The 23061-nt window shown below is 34.6% G+C and overlaps 1 protein-coding gene across 3 annotated transcripts in view; it reads left to right on the forward strand.

Moving 5' to 3' along the window:
* Positions 1-23061, forward strand: part of AGL (amylo-alpha-1,6-glucosidase and 4-alpha-glucanotransferase) — a gene marked incomplete at its 3' end in the record, with an annotated part of 80137 nt that overhangs the window by 31718 nt on the left and 25358 nt on the right. For all 3 annotated transcript variants that reach the window (XM_082686474.1, XM_082686476.1, XM_082686475.1), the window contains exons 12-26: positions 592-779; positions 2371-2494; positions 3082-3245; positions 3819-3920; positions 4038-4193; positions 4290-4440; positions 7069-7193; positions 7283-7395; positions 7507-7641; positions 10015-10145; positions 13139-13275; positions 14027-14160; positions 15185-15360; positions 19062-19164; positions 22412-22637. In XM_082686474.1, coding sequence (XP_082542600.1) covers positions 592-779; positions 2371-2494; positions 3082-3245; positions 3819-3920; positions 4038-4193; positions 4290-4440; positions 7069-7193; positions 7283-7395; positions 7507-7641; positions 10015-10145; positions 13139-13275; positions 14027-14160; positions 15185-15360; positions 19062-19164; positions 22412-22637 — 2165 coding nt within the window. The remainder of the gene's footprint in view (positions 1-591; positions 780-2370; positions 2495-3081; positions 3246-3818; positions 3921-4037; positions 4194-4289; positions 4441-7068; positions 7194-7282; positions 7396-7506; positions 7642-10014; positions 10146-13138; positions 13276-14026; positions 14161-15184; positions 15361-19061; positions 19165-22411; positions 22638-23061) is intronic.

A 23061-nucleotide genomic window follows, 5' to 3' on the forward strand; every position in this document is an offset into this window, starting at 1 on the left:
TCATGTTGTCTATCTCTCTCTCAAATAAATAACTAAATCTTTGAAGAAGAAATGTTTTTGGTAGAATGCTGTCTTCAAAGGGCCTGTGATATTACTATTACTGATTTTCTTTAAAAGAAGCAACTTGGGACGCCTGGGTGGCTCAGTTGGTTGGACGACTGCCTTCAGCTCAGGTCATGATCCTGGATTCCTGGGATCGAATCCCGCATCAGGCTCCCAGCTCCATGGGGAGTCTGCTTCTCTCTCTGACCTTCTCCTCGTTCATGCTCTCTCTCACTGTCTCTCTCTCAAATAAATAAATAAAATATTTAAAAAAAATAAAAGAAGCAACTTGATTTTTTTTACACTAAGTACACATTTTTAGAAGAGACTCTAGGTCAAATTTTAACAAAATCAGTATGAGATATAAATTAATACTAATTTTTTAACTTTATAGATTCAAATAACCCTACCATTTTAGACATAATTTTAACCAGTGTATGGTTTGTGATAGAAATAGTCAATACGATTTTTTAAAAAACAATGTTTCCTTGAAGTAAATGTTTTCATGTTATTTCTTGGACTGTTGAAAGCAAGCTCCTTTCTTAACAGGCTCAGACGTTTATCTAAGGAGAGAACTTATTTGCTGGGGAGACAGTGTTAAATTACGCTATGGAAATAAACCAGAGGACTGTCCTTTTCTCTGGGCACACATGAAAAAATACACTGAGATAACTGCAACTTATTTCCAAGGAGTGCGTCTTGATAACTGCCACTCAACACCTCTTCATGTAGCTGAGGTACAGAAAAACAATTCATCTGCATTAAGCAAAGAAATGTAGTACTTTTTCCTTGCTTTCCTTAAATAAAATACGCAAGTATGTGTTTTCTTTTCTAGTTGGACCAGCATTGATTTGGTGGTAGTATTTAATACTTAAGCATAACTTCACAATTCTAACAAAATCTTTTGATGCAGTAGTTATGGATATCTGGGCTATAAAATGTTTAATGCATTTATATTTTTATCTCAATTTAGGGAAATAGATTATATTGTCTCTGATGATATATACATACCCATATCGCCATGCATATTATTAAAATATTTTTAATATTTTATTATTAACTTTTAAAGGATTAATATTAACCTTTTAATAATATGCAAGTATCTATCTTATTCTTATTATTTTCTGATTGCTCTTAATATATTAATAGACAATGAAGTCACTTGTTACATATTATTATTTAAGCACTAACAGTGTATTGAAGCTTGCTTTAGCCTCATTGATTCCATTTTTATTGATTATAAAAATGTAATTGTAAACATAAAGGTTGTTTATCCCTCTTTGGGCTTTTTATAGAAACTGAGGCAGTGCCGAAATTTATAGCAGTATCTTCTATCTAATACAACTTTATAAACACAATTTTCATCCTGTTTATAAGATCTTTGATAGCTTCCTAGTGACAACTTAGTGTTCTTTGGGAATGTATGCTTATCTGGAAAATATCTATTTCTGTTATTTTAATGCAGTATTATAATGAATATGATTTGAGTCCAATGATGAAAAATTGATTTAATATGGAAGAATTTAGTGAACATTAGTTAAGGCGGTAGAAGCAGAGGTTTTTCCTTATTGTGCTCTTAGCAACAGCTATATTTATATAGCTGTTGCATTATATATATATATATATATATATATATATATATATATATATATAACTATTGCAACATTGTGGCAAAACAGAAAATTAAAACTCAATTTGTTAATCTTTAAGTTACAAAATCTTCTAGGACCCTACTTGTTAGCTGACAGAATTTCAATTATTTTATTAACCTTTGTGCAAACATTATATTAAGAAAATTGGAACCAGTTTGATTTGTGATTAAGAGCTGATTATCATTTGTAGGAAAATCTGGCTTTTAGTGTAGTTAGACTTAATCTTTGCAATAGCTAAATGATTCACCAGCAGGAAATTTACCAATAATGGCCTAGTCGAAAGCCTGCAAATTAATAGTCTGGTTAGAGGTATTACAAACAAACACACATAAAACAGGGTGAAAGCCTAGCAGAATCACAGTGTTATGGTTTATAATTTTAATGTGACACTAACATTTTTCTTCTTCCTTTTTCCTCCTTTGTGTCTCTGTATCTTTGCAAAATCTAATCTTCCTTTTTAACTGTTTTAATCTCTTTATGAATTTTCTTGTTTCCTGTGTTCCTTTTATGTTTTCTTACATATGCACAATTAAATTTATTTGGAAATTCTTCTCGGATTTCCATTTTGTCTTGTTCCATGACATTTTCATGTCGAATCCATGCCTAGTCTTGTCTCCTTTCCTACCCCCCACTTGCTTTTCTCTTTATGTTACATTTGTGACTGTGCTTTTTGCAGTACATGTTGGATGCTGCTAGAAAATTGCAACCCAATTTGTATGTAGTAGCCGAACTGTTCACAGGAAGCGAAGAGCTGGACAATATCTTTGTTACTAGACTGGGCATTAGTTCCCTAATAAGAGGTAGGCTTGTTGATGTGTATTTCCCATCTAAAACTTTAGTTTTTGTATAAGTAGATTAAAAGGCATTTAATAGCATTATATACAAAGTTTAATAATTTTCAACATAGTTAATGTTCTCTTAAATACTCTACACCAACTTTTCTCTATCTCAGTCTGTTTTTATCAGGAAAAGTTTCCACTTTTCCTGGGGTAAAACATCTCCTCTTAAATTGAAAGATGAGTAGAATGAATTGATGACTCATGAACAACAGCATTTTTTTGTTTTTGAAAATATACAAATCTAGTTTTCATCTCCTACTTGGATAGAAGATTGAATCTTAGATTTTTTTCCCATAGATCCTATGTAGCTAACATCCTAATAAACAACATATGTTCCCTTTTACCTACATGAGCCATTTCTGTGGCCAGTTATAGAGAAGATATTTTGGTCACTTAAACTAATAGACATTTGTTTAAATGTTTAAAGCAGTTTTATTTTTGATAATATTTTATGGTCTTTTTTTGGAAACTCAGCCATGATAAGAAACCTAACCTCTTCTTGACCAGTAATAATCAAGGTAGTTAAAATATTCTGTAATGCTTTGCAGAGGCAATGAGTGCATATAATAGCCATGAAGAGGGCAGACTGGTTTACAGATATGGAGGAGAACCTGTTGGATCTTTTGTTCAGCCCTGTCTGAGGCCGTTAATGCCAGCTATTGCACATGCCCTGTTTATGGATATTACCCACGATAACGAGTGTCCCATTGTGGTAAGCATCTATTCTGTTTCTTGTATTTACTTATTTTGCTGAACTTGTATGTGGAATTTAAGAAACATAACAGATGAACATAGTGGAGGAAAAAAATTAAAACAGACTCAACTGAAGAGAACAAACTGAGGGTTGCTGGAGGGGAGGAGGGCAGGAGATGGGCTAAATGAGTGAGGCGGATTAAGGAGGGCACTTGTGAGCACTAGATGTGGTATGTAAGTGATGAATCATTCAATTCTATACCGGAAACTAATATTACGCTCTATGTTAACTGACTGGAATTTAAATAAAACTTGAAAAAGGAAAAAATAAATTTTTTGATCCGATATTTAGTGGCAATATCCACATGCTTCAGAATCATGTCTTAGATTTATACGTGATTGTGGTACATAGCTTTTGAATGTTTTGTTAAATTCTAAAGCAAATTAATATCAAAAAATAATAAAATAAAGCCAATTAATGTCTTACAGTATGTAACTATGTAACTGTCCTTTACTTCATTATGCAATAGGATGGCACTTTGCATTTGAAGGAAAATAAACCCTGGTGGGTTTTTTTTTCCTTGTTTTCTAGCATAGGTCAGAATATGATGCTCTGCCAAGTACCACGATTGTTTCCATGGCGTGTTGTGCTAGTGGAAGTACTAAAGGCTATGATGAATTAGTGCCTCACCAGGTATGTCTTGGTGGTGTTTTTTTTTTAAATCCACACGGCCAACAACTTTGAGCATTTTTACTAAAAGATCTCATTATAATTAAAATGTACACATGGCTGAGTTTTAACTTTGTTCAGATTTCAGTGGTTTCTGAAGAACGATTTTATACGAAGTGGAATCCTGGAGCATCTCCATCAGATAAAGGTGAAGTTAATTTCCAAAGTGGAATTATTGCAGCCAGATGTGCTATCAATAAACTTCATCAAGAACTTGGGGCCAAGGGTTTCATTCAGGCAAGAAACTAACTTTTTGTAAGTTTCTTAAGGTTCAGTTTCAGAGTCAGTTTTTCCAGTTTGAATGCTAACATGTTTTCTCTTTCTGTTTCTCAGGTATATGTGGATCAGGTTGATGAAGACATAGTGGCAGTAACAAGACATTCACCCAGCATTCATCAGTCTGTTGTATCTGTGTCTAGAACTGCTTTCAGGAATCCTAAGACTTCATTTTACAGCAAAGAAGTGCCTCAAATGTGCATCCCTGGTAATGCAACCAAAAAATGTTACTGTGATTATAACACAGTACTGGTGTGGTTGTAGTTGAGAAAAAGAGTTCAAAATTTTGCATAACTTGGGGCACCCAGCTGGCTCAGTTGGTAGAGCATGTGACTCTTGATCTTGGGGACATGAGTTCAAGCCCCATGTTGGGTATAGAGTGTACTTTAAAGAAAGAAATTAAGACTGGGATCACAACCTGAGCTGAAGGCAGACACTCAAGCAACTGAGCCAGCCAGGCACCCTGGGATGTGTTTTATAATTGTCAAAGAAGAGATGTGGAGAGACTATAATTGCTATATGTTCACAAAAGAGAGAAATCACTGAGTGTTTAGAAAAGGCTTCTCAAGGGAGGTGGAACTTTATAGTTTTTGAAAGATGTAAAAAAGAAAATTCATATTAATAGGTGTTAGTAAGACTATCTGGGGACTAATGAAAATATCTATTTGCTTAAAATAGTGGAGTGACAAGAGGGCTAGGAAGGTAATTGAGGATGGATTATGAAAAGCCTTAAATATTAAACTATTTTCCACTTTGGTTTATATATGTGTGTGTGTGTGTGTACATGCTCATACACAAGTAAACAGACACACTATAAATATACATACATATACATATATATAAACACATGAATGTACATACGTATTTCCTGGGTATAAAGGAAATATGTTTGTTTTAAACAAAATGGGAAATAGGAAGTAAATTAAGAGGAAAATAAAGCTATTTCACAACTCAGAAAATGTTAATATTTGAGAGTATTTCCATAACGGTATTGTCCATGTAGTAAAAATGTAAGTTACCCCAAATTAATTTCCCATGGTCCTGGGAAGACCCACATCAGGCTCCCAGCTCAGTGGGGAGTCTGCTTCTCCCTCTCCTCCTTGCTTGTGCTCCCTCTCTGCTCTCTCTCGTTATCTCTGTCTCTGTCTCAAATAAATAAATAAAATCATTAAATAAATAAATAAAAACGTACCCCTAAATCATATCCTTATTATTGCTAGATTTTTTTCCTAGATGTGTGTATTTTATTTCTTCCTTACTGTTATATTTTATAGCAAAACATTCTCCTGTGCATATAGCAACTGTCCAAGTCTGGCAATTAATTGAGGGGATGAAGATTCCCATAAAAATCATCATATTCTATATTGGTTGCTAGTTATTAAATATATAAACTCCAGTTTTTGAAGATTATCAACTTGAATAGTTGGGGTTTTTTTTAAGATTTTATTTATTTGACAGACAGAGACTACAAGTAGGCAGAGAGGCAGGCAGAGAGAGAGAAGAAAACAGGCTCCCTGCTGAGCAGAGAGCCCGATGCAATGGGGGGCTTGATCCCAGGACCCTGAGATCATGACCTGAGCCGAAGGCAGAGGCTTTAACCCACTGAGCCACCCAGGCGCCCCTCAACTTGAATAGTTTCAAGGTTAAATGTTCATTAGTTATTTTTAACTGCTTGCAAGTGTATAGTCAGTAATCTTGTCTGATTATTGCTAATGTACGTATACAGTTTCACATGGTTGCCATCAGTGTGAACAATATTATCTCGGGTTTTGCTTTGGTCATTGGTCTTCATTAAAACATTTCCATTTTGTAATAGAATTGTGATTTTCATTATGTTAAATATTTCACATTTTATTATATTAGTATCCCATCTTTAATATTCTTTAGTATGTTTAACAATGAATATACACTAGGAATAATTTTTTCTTTTGAATAATTTCTTAGTAATTATTTTGAGAAGTAGAATTTCTAGATCAAAAGGTACTGTTTCTTATTGTCAGATTAATGGCTCAAATTACTTAAATAGTAAAATTCAAGTTTTACATATCCTTTGACTAAGCAGTTCTACTCCTAGGTATATCTCTGAAAAACTCTCATATGTTCCATTAGAAGACGGGCAAACAGGAATATATTTGGTGTATTCACCCAATGGAATACTATTTGGCATTTGAAACAAATGAGCAGCAGCATGAGCTGCAGCTTATGTAGCAATGTGAACAAATCTAAAAGATAGTGTTGTTTAATAGAAAGCAAGTTGCAGAAATATATATATATATATATATATATATATATATATATATATATATAATTTGGATCTACTCTAATAAAGGTTGGAAATATGGAAAATAATGTATGTTGTTTTGGGAAACAGATATATGTAGTAAAATGCACAGGATTTAGGAATGCCAAATTGCAGGTGACTGTTACCTCTGAAGGGAAAGAAAGGGTACACATTTGTAATGTTTTCTTCAGCTAGTAAATAGGATCTGACTTTTTAAAATGTTTCCCTACTTTTTGTATTTCTGAAATTTTTCATTTTTTTAAATAAAATTTTCAAGGGATTTATTTACTCTCTGCTCAAAATTAGGAAGGTTATAGATTGTTCCTGAGAGTTAAGCCATTATTACTTGATAAGATCTTTTTTCAGAGAGGTCTTTGTTAATTTATAATTTTAAGAACAAAGCATTGAGTAAAAAATGCATCTTGGGTAGAATGATCTACTCTCAGACTGCTATTTCATACTCAACTCTAAGTTTAATGAATTAAATTGAATTAGCACTTCCTAATTCCAGATGGTTTAATGTGAAATTTCATTAATATTTTTATTTATTCATAGGCAAAATTGAAGAAGTAGTTCTTGAAGCCAGAACTGTTGAGAGAAATACAAAACCTTATCAGAAGGATGAGCATGCGATCAATGGAATGCCAAACATCACAGTAGAAATTAGAGAACATATTCAGGTATTTGGGACTCTCATCTTACTACCATGTTTAATGTCTTAAAGACATTAGAATTATTGATTGAATGGTTTTATACGATTTTTTTCAAGCTTAGTGAAAGTAAAATTGTTAAACAAACTGGAGTTGCCACAAAAGGACCCAATGAATATATTCAAGAAATAGAATTTGAAAATTTGTCTCCAGGAAGTGTTATTATATTCAGGTATGTTGGAGTTCAAACTGTTGACTTTGCTTGTAAAATAGATGACATATTCTGTTAATTTTGAATAAATGATTCCTAAAAAGTAACCATTTTTTAAATTAACGTTTTCAGAGTTAGTCTTGATCCACATGCACAAGTTGCTGTTGGAATTCTTCGAAATCATCTGACACAGTTCAGTCCTCACTTTAAATCTGGAAGCCTTGCTGTTGACAACTCAGATCCTATATTAAAAACTCCTTTTGCTTTGTAAGTACAGCTTAGTTTATGAAGATTTGCCACTTTAATAACTGGTAAGTTACTGCAAGCCTGATTTAAGCAGTTTTAAGGGTCCTCTATGTCCAGGCTACTCAGACAGTGGTCCAAGAACCAGTAGTCATATTAGCATCTTCTGTTGTTCACATGTCCTGTTGCTTTATCATTTGTATGTGTGCTTGCATGTGCACTCTCACACTCATGCACTCTCTATATGTAGCTATAGATATGAGCAAACACACAAATGCACACATGCATCTCTATACACACACATGTGCACACAATTTTTCTGAACTGAGGCTAAGTTGCATATGCTATATTCCTTCCACATTATTTTTTTTTTTTTAAAGATTTTATTTATTTATTCGACAGAGAGAGATCACAGGTAGATAGAGAGGCAGGCAGAGAGAGGGAAGCAGGCTCCCTGCTGAGCAGAGAGCCCGATGCGGGACTCGATCCCAGGACCCCGAGATCATGACCTGAGCCGAAGGCAGCGGCCTAACCCACTGAGCCACCCAGGCGCCCCCTTCCACATTATTTTTTAAAATATTTATTTTTTTGAAGTAAGCTCCACACCCAACGTGGGGCCTAAACTCATGACTCTGAAGTCGAGAGTCACATGTTCGTCCCACTGAGCCAGCCAGGTGCCCCAAGTTAAATTTTTTGTTGTTCATTGGCTGTGTATTTATCCAGTGAAATAGCATTTTATGTACTAACCCATTTTTTGATTGTGTTCAACTTTTTGTTTTTATAAGAGCTTTTATCTTTAAGGATTTCAGCTCAACTCAAACTATTAGAAAAGTATTTGCATTCTAAAAATATCTGTGGTGGGGCGCCTGGGTGGCTCACTCATTAAGCGTCTGCCTTTGGCTCAAGCCCTGATTCCAGGGTCCTGGGATCGAGCCCTGCATCAAGTCCTGCTCAGGAGGGAGTCTACTTCTACTCCCACTCCCCCTGCTTGTGTTCCCTCTCTTGCTGTGTCTCTCTCCGTCAAATCAATAAATAAAATATTCAAAAAAATAAAATGCAATGAAATGAAAATAAAAATATCTGTGATGAAGCTGTTTTATGTTTCTGTGGCATGCTTATAAAATGCATATTCATCCTCAGACCTACTCAGATTATCAGGGTAAGGCCAAGAAATCTGTATCTTAATAAGCTCCCCAGGTAATTCATATGCAAGTTCACTGGCTATGTGTCAGAAAGCATTTGCCTAGAATGGAGTTGGTACTGAGACTGGTGATTGATTTGCTCAAACTTGACTCACAAATAGTGGATGAAGGAAGAGTCTGTCCCAACAATGAGGACAGAGTCTGGCAGAAACAGGGAACAAAGCCCAGCCAACCATAATTTTCTCAGTTGAGACAGAACTAAAAGAGAAAGAAGGAAGTACATTTAAGAGGTTATATTTTCACATAAAATTCAAGAGGATATGTATTCAGTTCTGTAGAATGAAATGACTGGAACAGCTAGAATTATTTTTTTAAAAAGGTAAGGTTTTGTTGTATTCAAGTGTGGTCAGTTACACAGTTTCACTGCTACCCGGACCAAGGAGAAATCAAAGCCATGACAGACACCTCTTTCTGACTATTATCAAGAATCATCCTTAGCTAAGAAAATCTTGGTTTCTTGAATATCCGAGCTAAAGGGCAGTGCCATCTTAAGAGAGGAGAGAAAATACTACATGATTTCTAAGGTAGTTAACTATGAATTTTGATTATCCCTTTGCTGGTCCTTGACAAGTATTTCAATTTTAGGATAATTAGCATAAAAATGTTATTGATGTCCTACTTAAAAGAATATAAAGAAGAGAAAAAAACCAAGCCCATCAAGAAAGATTAAAAAAGCAAATTTGTGGGGCGATTGGGTGGCTCAGTGTGTTAAGCCTCTGCCTTCAGCTCAGGTCATGATCTCAGGGTCCTGGGATCAAGCTCAACATTGAGCTCTCTGCTCAGTGGGGAGCCTGCTTCCCCCTCTCTCTCTGCCTGCCTCTCTGCCTACTTGTGGTCTCTCTTTCTCTGTCAACTAAATAAATAAAATCTTTTAAAAAAAGAAAAATAAAAAAAGCAAATTTGTGAGAAAAAGGTTGTAGCAACCAAAATATTTTTCCAAGATACTTCCAAGTAATAAAATTTGGCAATTGATTTGTATTTCTTGGCTTGGAAGAAATGTTACTTCTAACTGAATCTTTAGCATGTTTTATCCTTTAATTATTATTTATAACATATATTGTTTTTAATGTATATTATAGTGCTGAGGTACTAAAACATATATTGTTAAGGTATTTTATGGTTATGATTCAGATTTTCTTCTTTATTGATAGCATTTTACTGTATTTACCAGTTCTCTTTATTTTCCACTTCTTAGCATTGCCTCAAAATTAACTTTGGCTGAGCTGAATCAGGTACTTTACCGATGTGAGGCCGAAGAACAAGAGGATGGTGGAGGCTGTTATGACATACCAAACTGGTCATCTCTTAAATATGCAGGTCTTCAAGGTAAGCAAATACAAGGATAGTTAAGCTTTTGTGTTTTGGGGAGTTTTTTAGGGTCATATGATATCTTCTTTATAGAATTAAAGGGTGGGCTTAGAACCCAACTGTTTGGGTTCAGATTGTGGCCCTGCCACCCACTCATTCATTGACCTCCAGCCAGTAACTTAACCTCTCTGTGCCCATTTCTGCCTTTATAAGATGTGAATAGTATTGTATAATTGATAGGGTTTTTTTTAGGCTTAAAAGATGTATTTTTATTTGGTTTATACAAATAGTGAATTTGTTGATTTGTATTCGGTAATGAAATACAAAATGAACCTCACAGGCTTTTTTGAAGACTAAATGAGAACATTTATTTATTTGGGCCCCAAATGGTATAGGTTGTAAATATAATACATTCATCTTCCTTTTTCATCTAATCAAAAACTTTGTTTCATTGCATATTTGTTTTATCCAAAAAGAGAACTTATAGTAAAACATTATGTAGTTAGAGTAGTTGTGAGACAGGACATAGGATCTAAATATTTAATTTTCAGTTTAACCCAGCTGGTTGGAAATATTTTCTTGGATTTTATCTGGGAAATGTGGCTGATCACACATGTATTCCTAGTTCATGTAATATTCCACATATCATGCCTCCTTTGCAACTCATTTTCTCTGTCCATCTAATCGATCTTTAAGGATGAGTTTGACTCTTACATCTTCCACAAAACATTCCTTTAACTATTATTTTTCACGGTAAGATCTTAGTCCCCCTGGATACCCATTGCATTAATTTACTATGCCTCTTACTTGCTACACCATCTTACTTGGAAGATATTTTACTACCTAGTACAGTGTTTTGTGAATATTTATTGTTGTGGTTAAGAATGGGCTCTAGATTCCCTGCGTTACACTCACTAGCTTTATAACCTTGGAGTAAACTCTGCATGGCCCAATTTTCTCATCTGTAAAATGGGAACAGTAATAGTGCCTACCACAAGGACTAAGTGACTTAATACATGCAAAGCACTTAGACAATGCTCAGTTCATAGTTAGTGCTTGATAATTGTTAGCCTTAAGACCCCACTAACTAAATTACACCTTGAGAAAGAACAATGTTTGCCTTTTTTGCATTCTTGTTTTTTAGCTTTTGTACTTTCTACAAACCCAAGCACATAACAAAGCTCCCAGTAACTTTCTTCTAGACTTTGGTGCTTTTGACATTTTTTTTTCTAAAACAGTCTCATTTTCAACAAAAAATGTTTTGTGGTGTGCAAAATAGAGAAATGTATATGTTACCAGTCCTAGACAGCTGCTTACTCCATTTTCACACTGAGCTGTTGAATTCCTTCTGCTCCCTGACTGAAAAAACCGCACTGTTCTGAACTTCTTTTCTTTCTTAAAGTTAAGTCTAGTTCTTTACTAACTCTCTCCTGATTTACTTTTTACTTTGTATCAATCCCTTTTTTTCTCTGACAGTTTAGTATTTCCACTGTTCCACTGGATATTTCTAGCAGACTCTTAATAGCAACATCCAATTAAGTCAGACTTAACTTCATTAACTTTCTCTCCCCTAAACAAAATCCCCCTTCTCTTCTTCTCTACTTTTTATAATAAAAAGTCATGTTGGAATCCAGGAATCTGTTTTTGGATCTGTCCCTTTTATCTTCTGTATTCAATCAGTGATTGTGACTGAATTTTTTCTGTGTTCTCTAGAGTATACCATATTCTTTATTTTTGCAGTTAATACCCTATTCAAAGACTAAGTCCTCTCTGCAAAACCAAGTAACCAGTTTTTAAATTTCTTGTTACCTCTTCCACAGAACATTCCATTCCATTGATCAGATCTCTTTTTCTAAAATGCTGCTTCATCATGTCACCGTTATTCAACAAGTGAAACTTATATTTACTGAGCTATATTTGCCTTCTTCAAAAATGCTAGATCAGGAGTGCCTGGATGGCTCAGTGGGTTAAAGCCTCTGCCTTTGGCTCAGGTCCTGCTCAGCAGGGAGCCTGCTTCCACCTCTCTCTGCCTGCTTCTGATCTACATCTGTCTACTTGTGATCTCCTACTTGTGATCTCTGTCTGTCAAATAAATAAATAAAATATTTTTTTAAAAAGTTAGAGCAAAAGTGGAGCATTATTTTTTGTATTGTCTTGTTTTCTAGTTTTTTTATGTTTTATGCTTTGTTTCCCAAAGAAGGTTATAAGCCTCTTGAGAGAAAGAACTACATCTTAAATTTATATATTTATCATTTCTCAAGACATGCTATATACAAAATAAAATTAAATCCTAAATATATAAATAAAATTAGTCAAAATGGACTTGGTGGGGCTATTAATATAATATTTTTAATGTGGAAATTATTACGTTATTGGGTAATGAAAGAAGTACTATTGTTCCGTCATTGAAATAACAGAAACTGCTGTGTATGCATAGAAATTCTAATGTTTCTGCTTGAATATTACTTAAGAATATGCTCATATACTTCACCTTGGTAGCTTGTTTAGTTCCAACTCCCTCTTGTTATAATTCAAAGATCCTTTCCGAAGCAGGCCTATTATCACCAGAGATACTCTTGCTCTCTCTGAAACCACTCCTGTGATTGCCTGAATATTAATGATTCTACCACTTTTTAACATGAGAAGATACAGACTTAATCAATTTTCCCCCCAATGCCTTAGGGCTGGGTGGAAACTATGCCAGTTAGTTGCCTTTGAATATTATAATATTTAAATTCAGAAGAACATGACAAGTCTCAGAAGTTAGGAATCTTGGAAAGCTCTACATAGCTCCTGCGACAGTAGTCTCCTTCAGTATGTCTTTGTATCTCAGGGCAAAGATATGTGGCCGCACATATCTCCAACCATGGGAAGTGCAATTGTGGTCTTAACAGCCCCTATGTCTACCTCTATATGTGTTCATCCCATATAACTAAGAGACAGCAGTAGCCCAGGCTATGGGAACAAATTGCCTCTGCCAATAACAGCATGATATTTCTATGAATTTTCAGGATTAATGTCCGTCTTGGCAGAAATAAGACCAAAGAATGACTTGGGACATCCCTTTTGTGATAATTTGAGATCTGGAGATTGGATGATTGATTATGTCAGTAACCGACTTATTTCACGATCAGGAACTATTGCTGAAGTAAGTAAAAGTCTATTCTAGTTCATAAAACGAGGAAACAATAAAAACTATATTACTATGGTGTATATAAAATTAACATAGTTTTCTAACCTGAAAACTCCTCCTCTCCTCCCTTCTTCATCATCTTCCCATTTTAACAAATGGAAAGCTGGTTGATAGATTACTAGATAGTAGAGCTGCATGTTTGGATTTACCTCTTAAAATGCACCTAGCCTGTAAACACACCAAATTAACTTTTTTTTTAAATTAACATGTAGTGTATTATTTGCTTCAGGGCTGTGAATCATCAGTCTTACACAATTCACAGCACTCACCATAGCACATACCCTCCCCAATGTCCATAACCCAGCTACCCTATCCCTCCCCACCAACCCCCCAGCAACCCTCCATTTGTTTCCTGAGATAAAGAGTCTCTTATGGTTTATCTCCCTCCCAATCCCATCTTGTTTCATTTTTTCCCTCCCTGCCCCTGACGACCCCCCCACCCTGCCTCACAAATTCCTCATATCAGAGAGATCATATAATAATTGTCTTTCTCTGATTGACTTATTTCGCTTAGCATAATACCCTCTAGTTCCATCCATGTCATTGCAAATGGCAAGATTTCAGGGGGGTTTAATAGCTGCATAGTATTCCATTGTGTATATATACCACATCTTCTTTATCCATTCTTCTGTTCATGGACATCTAGGTTCTTTCCATAGTTTGGCTATTCACACCAAAATAACTTTTAAAATTATTTTTATAATAGGTTGGTAAATGGTTGCAGGCTATGTTCTTCTACCTGAAGCAGATCCCACGTTATCTCATCCCATGTTACTTCGATGCTATATTAATTGGTGCATACACCACTCTTCTGGATATAGCATGGAAGCAGATGTCAAGGTATATCCAACAAGGCTTGAGTAAATAGGCATGTTTGTGTTGAAACCATATATAGTCAGTTTATATACTCTTTAAAGACCAAAGCATAAAGAACTGTCATAGATTCATAGAGTTGAGAAAGTTTGTAAGTGGATAGTATTTGCATCCTTTAATTTGGAGCATACAAAAACAAACATAGGTATTAAAATCTGTTCAGTAAAGCTAAGAACTCATGTTCATGGGAAAATTTAATTGTTTCATATTATTTGCTTCTATTTATTCTTTGACTTGTTAACAAATATAATTTTTAGAATATGCGTACAGTTTTTTTTCCTAATTTTTTATTAAGAGAAAAACTATTCTGCTATTACTATGACTGAAATTTGCCTTTAGTGATAAATTTCCCTAAAATGAAATTACAGATCTGAATGAACCACTGAAGAGCCACCAAACTGATTTGGGAATAATTTTAGAAAGAACAAAACTTCAAGGGTGCCTGGGTGGCTCAGTCAGTTAAACGTCTGCTTTTGGCTCAGGTCATGATCCCCAAGTCCCAGGATCTAGTCCCAGTTTGGGCTCCCTGTTTGGCAGGAAGTCTGCTTCTTCCTCTGCCCCTTACCCAGCTTGCAAATAAATAAATAAAATATTTGAAAAAAAAGGTTCAGCCCTTCCATTTATTGCACAGTAGGCCTCAAACTTAAAACCAGCCATAATATTGGGTGAAATGAAAGCAGTTCTGAAATCTAATTAAACTGAAATATTTTCAGCCAGTATTACCATTGTTACACATCTGGTAGAGAGACTAGTTGAAGGAAAGAATCAAATTAAAATGATACTACTAAAAATTTTTGAAACAATGGGTCTGCTGTATAACATTGTGCTTGTAAATAAGAATATCATCATTGAATTGTACAATTAAAAATCTATTAAGAGAGTAGATTTCAAGTTAAGTGTTCTTACCACAATAAAACTTTTTAAGTAAATAAATAATAAAAAATGTTGTATTTCTACAAATTGTATTTTAAATTCAGCCACTTTGTTACAGCTTTGTTCAGAATGGCTCTACCTTTGTGAAACACCTTTCACTGGGATCAGTGCAGATGTGTGGAGTAGGAAAGTGCCCTTCTCTGCCACTTCTTTCACCTTCACTTATGGATGTACCATACAGGCTAAATGAGATCACAAAAGAAAAGGAGCAGTGTTGTGTGTCTCTAGCTGCAGGTAAGAAATTACATACAGGTTAAAATGTGTCAGTCAATATTATTCAAGGAGGAAAAGTTATGGGGAAATCACTATTTTTAGAAAAAGATATGATGTTATCCAAGATTTTATGTGACTGCTTAATAAAATTTCATATCTACTTGTAGAACTAATATTTGTGCTTACTATTTAATTAATACTGTACAACAGGCATTTATTTATGTGTGTTTTTCATTGTGGCTGGTCAATCCTTATGCACTTTTTTTTTTCCTGACTCTTGACATTTTGTATTTTTTTATCAGATTTGTTTTACTACCCTTTTATATTATGCTTTTTTCCCAATTTAAAAAATGAACTCAATCTTGTAAATTACCAAGAGATAAGAGAAAGATCCTCTTTGTTTTGATTTGTGTTACAAAACACAAAACAAGTGTCAAATAATTTTTTATGTGTCTAATTGCAGTCAAATGCTTTCAACTATATTTTTTGGCATCCTTTCCTGCAAGTAATGTTAAAACTTGAATCAGGTAACAAATCTAAGAATAGATTTCTTAACATTCCTTAGATTTTATAGATTCCTTGACATTTAAGGCCACTGAATTTAGAACTTTCCAAACTAAACTGAAAATTTCCAAATTGCAAGATGAAAGTAATAGTATTTATGTGATTTCCTCTTAAATTTGCATCTACCCACATCAAGAAAAAAGACTTAGATCTGACAATTAAAAAAGAAATTAACTTTTCATTTAGAATGATTATATTTTATTACATAATTATGTTTTAGATTTTCATTCAACTATTTCATCTTCTCCTGGTACTTATATTTCCCCTATGAATCCATGAAGATTCTCATGAAACTGAACTGTATCATTGTGGAAAGAAAATTGATGTGCAGAATTTGGTTTTAAAGCCTGCTGCTTAGAAGCCTATTACACAAAATAGTGATCTCAACATTCTTGATTATTCACTGCTATCGTTAAGCACTCCCAAAATAAGTACACTGATATACTGATATCATAAATGATATATTGATAGAAGATATGATACTCAATATACTTATAATCAGGTACAGAAACTATAAAGATAAATCAGGTATAGAAACTATAAAGATAAATGGATAAATATAAATAGGAGTTTTTATATTTTCTTCCAGTATCCCAATGAAGTGTTCTGTACACTCCATACCAACAAAGTATAGAACTGCACATATTTAAAGACAGGTTTTGGGGGGTTCATTTTAAAATGAATATCAAGCCTTTGGTAATAGTAGCATAAAAAATTATAATTATAAACTTGTATAATAAATGACAAGGTAGAAATCACTCACAAAATATGTGATCTATAAGTCATATACTCTTAGAGGTCAAAAGTTAATGCAAACATTTCCACATATCAGTGCTAGAGATTTTATAGTTTTGAAATCTTAAGACGAACTGACTGTACTTTGGGATATATCAACTCAAAAATCACCCTTGAATCTATCTATACTCATATTTCATACAAGGTGTTAAATGAGTTAAAGTACCAGGAAGTCTACATGGCATAGAGTCGTGTATATGTCAACTACTGTCCTCATCGTCATCAAAGTTATAACCATCAACTATATATAAACCTATATATATATATATATATATATATATATATATATAATCAACTATGTATAAATAATGCACAAAGTGTTTAGGGAAATTTTATACCATTATTTTGGAGACAGTTTAGGAAAGAAGTGTCTGATGTTACCTTTAATTCTGATCCTTCTTAGAAAAAATGTCTGCTCCAAAAAAGGTAAAGACCCAATTAGTAGAAACTTAAATGGCCAAAATGTTCTTTTGTTGTAGTCAAATCTTTTTCCTCTCAATTTATCTTTTATAATTAGCCTTTTATTTCATTCATTCAGTAAATTTATATATATATATATTATATATCAGTTAACAATTGTCAGTGATAGATTAGTAAATAAGCCAGATAAGATTTCTGTAACTGTGAATCCTATTTTCTTCTAGGGAAAGACAGTTACTCATGCAACAAACCAGAAAACAAGAAAACAAGATAATGTCAAATAGTGTTAAATGCTTAGAAGATAGTTATGAATGGATACTGCATACATTTTACTTAAGACCTTAGTTTTCCCTTCCTGAAATATGTGTTATATTTTTGCTTTAGCATATTTCTTTTTTGAGTAGAATGCTGATTTCCTTTACTTTCCTACTGATTATTGTTTTTAGTACAAATAAAGGTAACGGTGTATTCTTGACATGTTTTATAAGAAACTAAACTCAGTATAGAAGTAAAATTTTAGATTTTATGAAACAAGATGGGACTGGGGAGGGAGACAACCATAAGAGACTCTTAATCTCAGGAAACAAACTGAGGGTTGCTGGGGGCTGGAGGGAAAAGGGTAGGGTGGCTGGGTTATGGACATTGGGGAGGTTATATGCTATAGTGAGTGCTGTGAATTGTGTAAGACTGATGATTCACAGACTTGTAGCCCTGAAGCAAATAATAGAGTATATGTTAATTAAAAATTTTTAGATTCTATCCATCAATCACCCTATTTTATTTTGTGCATAATGGCTACATTTACATAGAACGTTCAAGTTATTTGGTACCTGAAATCTCTATTTTCTTTTGTAAAACCTGGCCAACAAACTGTAACACTTTTTTTTTATTTATTTGAGAGGGAGAGAGCATGAGCACAAGTAGGGGGAGGGGCAGAGGGAAAGAGAGAAACAAATGCCCTGCTGAGTAAGGAGCCTGATGGGGGGCCCAATCCCAGGACTCCAAGATTATAACTTGAGCCAAAGGCAGATGCTTCACTGACTGAACCACCCAGGCATCCCTGTAACACTTTTAAGTAGTTTTGAATTAATGAGAAATTTGGTATTAAAGTTTGAATCTAGACTGATAAATTAATGTTCAGTTATGTATCATTAAGATCATCATTTCATATTTAATTTGTTGCCTCTAATTGCAGGTAGAATCTTTTCAAATATATCATTAGTGTTACATGGCACAGCTCTCTCTCTCTTGAGCTCTTCCACTCTTATATCTGGAGAGTATACTTTATGCTTTAGTAACCATTCCCACTTGTGTCACTGAAAATATATATACCATTAATATTGTATTAAGTGTTTGTTTATATGTTAAATATTAGATCTCTGATCTCAACCCTTAATTTATCAAAAGAAAGTTTATCTGTGTTTAAAGACTCACATTCTAATCCATTTAGATAAGCACCCCTCTCTGCCCCTGACTCTTAATTCCTTTGAGGTCACAGATTCCTTTAAGAATGTAATAAGAATAAAAAGGAAAAAATAAGAATAAGGAACCTCTGGGCGCCTGGGTGGCTCAGTGGGCTTAACATCCGGCTTCTGCTCAGGTCATGATCCTGGGGGGTCCTGGGATCAAGCCCTGCCTGGCTTCCTGTCAGTAGGGAGTCTGCTTTTCCCTCTCCCTCTGCCCATCCCCTCTGCTCTTGCTCTCTCTCTCTCTCAAAAATAAAGACATAAAATCTTAAAAAAAAAAAAAAAAAAAGAACATGGAAACTCATCACAGAAATGTTGACATAGGTATAGTCATACATTTTACAGATAATTTTAGAGGGCTTGCCGACTCCTCATTCTTGTCCCCCTGCCTTAGGGGGACTGGCCTACAGTAATGGAGTTCATAGGCCTGTGTGTATTATTAAGATTAACGTATTACTTTGTTGTATTTTCTATTAGGCTTACCTCATTTTTCTTCTGGTATTTTCCGCTGCTGGGGAAGGGATACTTTTATTGCACTGAGAGGTCTACTGCTGATTACTGGACGCTATGTAGAGGCCAGGTAGGAGATCTCTAAAAAGTTGCAATGCAAGTTTATGTGTAAATGTTTTTCACATGCTCTTCAAACTTTCCTTCTTGCCATCTATTCATAACATTTAGGAGGTATGTTTTCCTTAAGTAGTTTTTTTTTAGTATGTTTATTTAATAAGATCGTAGAATTTCAAAGGGGTGGATATCTTTGATGTTATTAAGTTCTAGTCCTTCATTTATAGGTCAAATTATCTTCAGCATTTGCTAATTGATCTCAGTAAAAATAAAAAGTGTGTAATCATGTTACTAACATCACTCACTAAAGAGTAAAATTTCTATGCCTGAATTGAGTATAAGAACTCAGATGAACTTTTGGGTAAAATTTGAATTTTATCATTTTTTCCCTTCTATAATGAAGGCTGAGTCGTGTAGAAAGAATTACGGTATCAGGTTTTCCTGTATGTGTTGTCAGGCCTTGTAACCTCCAGTTGTGTCTTTTAGTCTTAAAATAATGTTTTCTTATGTCACAGTAATATGAATGAAATTGTCAAAGGTAAAAAAGAGAGGCTGTACAGCAGTGCCACTCAAATCAGCACAAATCAGTACCCCAGATCAGCAGTCACCATCACCTGAGAACTTGCTAGAAATGCAAATTCTTGGTCCTTATGCTGGAGCTCTGAATGTGGAGATGGGGAGGGTAGAATAGCAGATGGAAATTTGTGTTTCTACGAGGGGTCCAGGTGATCTTCAGCAGCCCAAGGCAAAAGTTTGACAGCACTGCTCTGCAAGTTAAAACTTTCAGCAGAAAAAGCATTTAAATGATACTTGTTTTGATGTCATTCGAAAAACCTGAAGTTTCCCTCTTCAAATGACAAAAGTTCCGGTTTGGGTCTTTTTAAAATTGAAAATTTCTTTTTTAGATTGAAGATTTCTAAGTGGACATCTGAAATGTATTACATTCTTCCCTATTACCTAATATAAGAAGACCTTTTCTTATTCACTTAAGAGACCATTGTGGGGTTATAGAAATTTGGGAGGCTGTTTGCTTCTTCCTTAAAAGTTTCTAAATAACTGTGATTAAGAAGTAGAACATGGAACATTAGGATTCAGCCAGTATAGTGGTTAAGAACTTGGGTTTGGGCCAGATGCCACATTCTAATCCTGGTTCCAAACTACCAACTAATACATTATTTATTCTCTTTGTACTCTGCAAAACGATGATAGTACTTAAATTACAGGGTTTTTCTAAGGGTTTCTTTTTAAGATTTTATTTTTGGGTGATGCCTGGGTGGCTCAGTCCATTTTAGCATCTGACTTCGGCTCAGGTCTGATCTCAGTATCCTGGGATCAAGCCCTGTGTAGGGCTTCATGCTCAGTGGGGAGTTTTCTCATCCCTCTGCCCCTCCTCTGTTCATGCTCACTCACAAGTGTGCATTTGCTATCGCTCTCAAATAAATAAAATATTTTTCTAAGAAAAGATTTTAAGTAATCTCTTCAGAGTACATCCCTTCAGAGAGGTAGATTTGGGGCTCAAATCTACATCTCTGAGATCAAGAGTCACATGCTCCACCAACTGAGTCAGCCAGGCATCCCTAGTGAGGATTCAATGAACTAATACAGTTATAGTGTCTAGAACAACATCTGTCACATACTAAGCATTACATAAATGCAAATCATTACATATAAATTATATATAAATCATCATATATAAATGTAAATCATAATATATAAATCATTGTTATTATTTTCCTTGTTATCTTGGCTCCCAATTATCATTTCTGTATACCATCAACAATTTCTGCTTTTTAATTTTACATATAACTATCTAGATCAGGGGTCAGAGAAATATGGCCTATCACCTGTTTTGTATGACCTGGGAGCAAAGAACAGTTTTTAACGTTTTAAAGAGTCATTTAAAAAAGAAGAAGGATGCATGACTGGGACAGTATATATGGCCAACAAAGCCTAAAATATTTACATCTGATCCTTGGCAGAAAAAGTTTGCCAACACTGACTTGGATGATTCTGAGAGATAATGTATTTGTTAAGGTAGTGCTAGGTGCTATAAATTATAAATTCTTACATTTCAATGGTTTTTCACAAATGAAATTTATTTCTTGTTTCTGGTTCTATGTGGGTGTTCAGGAGCCAGCTTCCCACATAATGATTCAAGGATATAGGCTCCTTCTTCTTGAGAATCAAACATCTCCTAGGGCTTCCGATTACTACTCTCCAGCCAGCTCGCAGAGAGGGAAAGAGAGTGGGGAAAATACACCTGTTTCATGCACTTAACATACATCAGTTCCATTCACCTTCTTGCCTTAGAATCTAGTGATCTGGCCATGGCCACCTAAAAAGTAGGTTGAAGCATGTAGGAAAGCCATTTTTGGCCGGCACAAGGCTGTCTATACCACAGAGAGTTCTACTTCCTCCTTCTGCAGAGATATTCACGGACAGAGGTCTTTTTATTCAAATTTCAAGTGTATGACATTGTTCTGGATGGTTACGATTGCTGCATTCTGACCTTTTCTTAATTGAAGTGTCACTATCCCTATTAACACTTGTACTGCAGAATACAAATAACTGCACTGTTACTGAAGAGGTGGGCATTAAACTGAGACACAAAATTAATTAAATTTCTAAATTGTTTAACCAAAAAGCACTGAAGCCTGGACATTTTAAATGACTTTTCCTAGATCATACAGATGGCAATGCTAGGTTTTAAACCCTAGTCTTAACTTTCATACCCCTTTTAGAAATGCTGTTCCATCCTACGATGTTGTCATTTGGTATACGATGGTACAATAATACTTTAAAAGATTAAATATTCTCTACCAGTTTTTGAAAATAAATCATGGTTTCCAAGGTCAGCTTTTACCCATTTATTTTCTTATGTATTTGCTTCAGTATTTAAAATAATACAGTTTATGTCGCATTTACTTCAATTTTGAAATACCACAGATTTCAGAAGTAGACTCTAGAGCTATACGGGACCCTAAAAGCCACCCAGTCCAATACCTAAGTCCACAAATGAAAAAACTATCCCAGAGAGGGTAAGCCACACAGATTGTCAGAGGAAAAAGCCAGGGCTAGGATCAAGGTTTCAGGCTTTTAATTCAGTGCTTAATCTCTCATATTATGACCGCTTTCTACATGAAAATTCAAAGAAATAGGGACAAGAGAGAAAATGCATCTGAAATAATAGTCACAAAAAGGGACTTAAATCTTTTAAGTGATTGTTTTCATGTCAAATGATCCACTTAATTCTGTTGTTTTAGGAATATTATTTTAGCATTTGCTGGTACCCTGAGACACGGTCTCATTCCTAATCTCCTGGGTGAAGGAACTTATGCCAGATACAATTGCCGGGATGCTGTGTGGTGGTGGCTACAGTGTATTCAGGATTACTGTAAAATGGTTCCAAATGGCCTAGACATTCTCAAGTGCCCAGTTTCCAGAATGTATCCTACAGATGATTCTGTTCCTTTGTCTGCCGGCACACTGGTAAAAATCCTCTTCAAACAATTTTTTTTTCCTGAAAAATAACTTAGCCTCTAATATAAAAATGTATGTAATAAAGAATCCAAATCTGAAAAATTCTTCAAGCAATGGTATATGTTTAGTACCTGCTAGTCTCTGAGCAGATAAGACTTGCTTCTTGCTTAAAGAACTTGCAACATGATAGAAGATATGATATGTACCTAATATGGCCATTGTAAAAGGAAGTGCATGGGAAATGCTGTGCGTAAAAGGGAGAGAGATAATCTAGTAGGTGGTTCTCAGGGAGGACTTCATTAAGTAGCTAAAATTTCACCTAAACTGAACCTTAAAAGGTAAGTGGGATTTCAGCAGAAATGAGGGAAGGTGTGGGAAAACTTCAGAGATGAAAGGAAAAATAAAGTGCAGGGTGGACTGAAGCACAGTTTAG

This window comes from Mustela nivalis (genome assembly GCF_964662115.1).
Source record: "Mustela nivalis genome assembly, chromosome: 10".
Classification (NCBI taxonomy): domain Eukaryota; kingdom Metazoa; phylum Chordata; class Mammalia; order Carnivora; family Mustelidae; genus Mustela; species Mustela nivalis.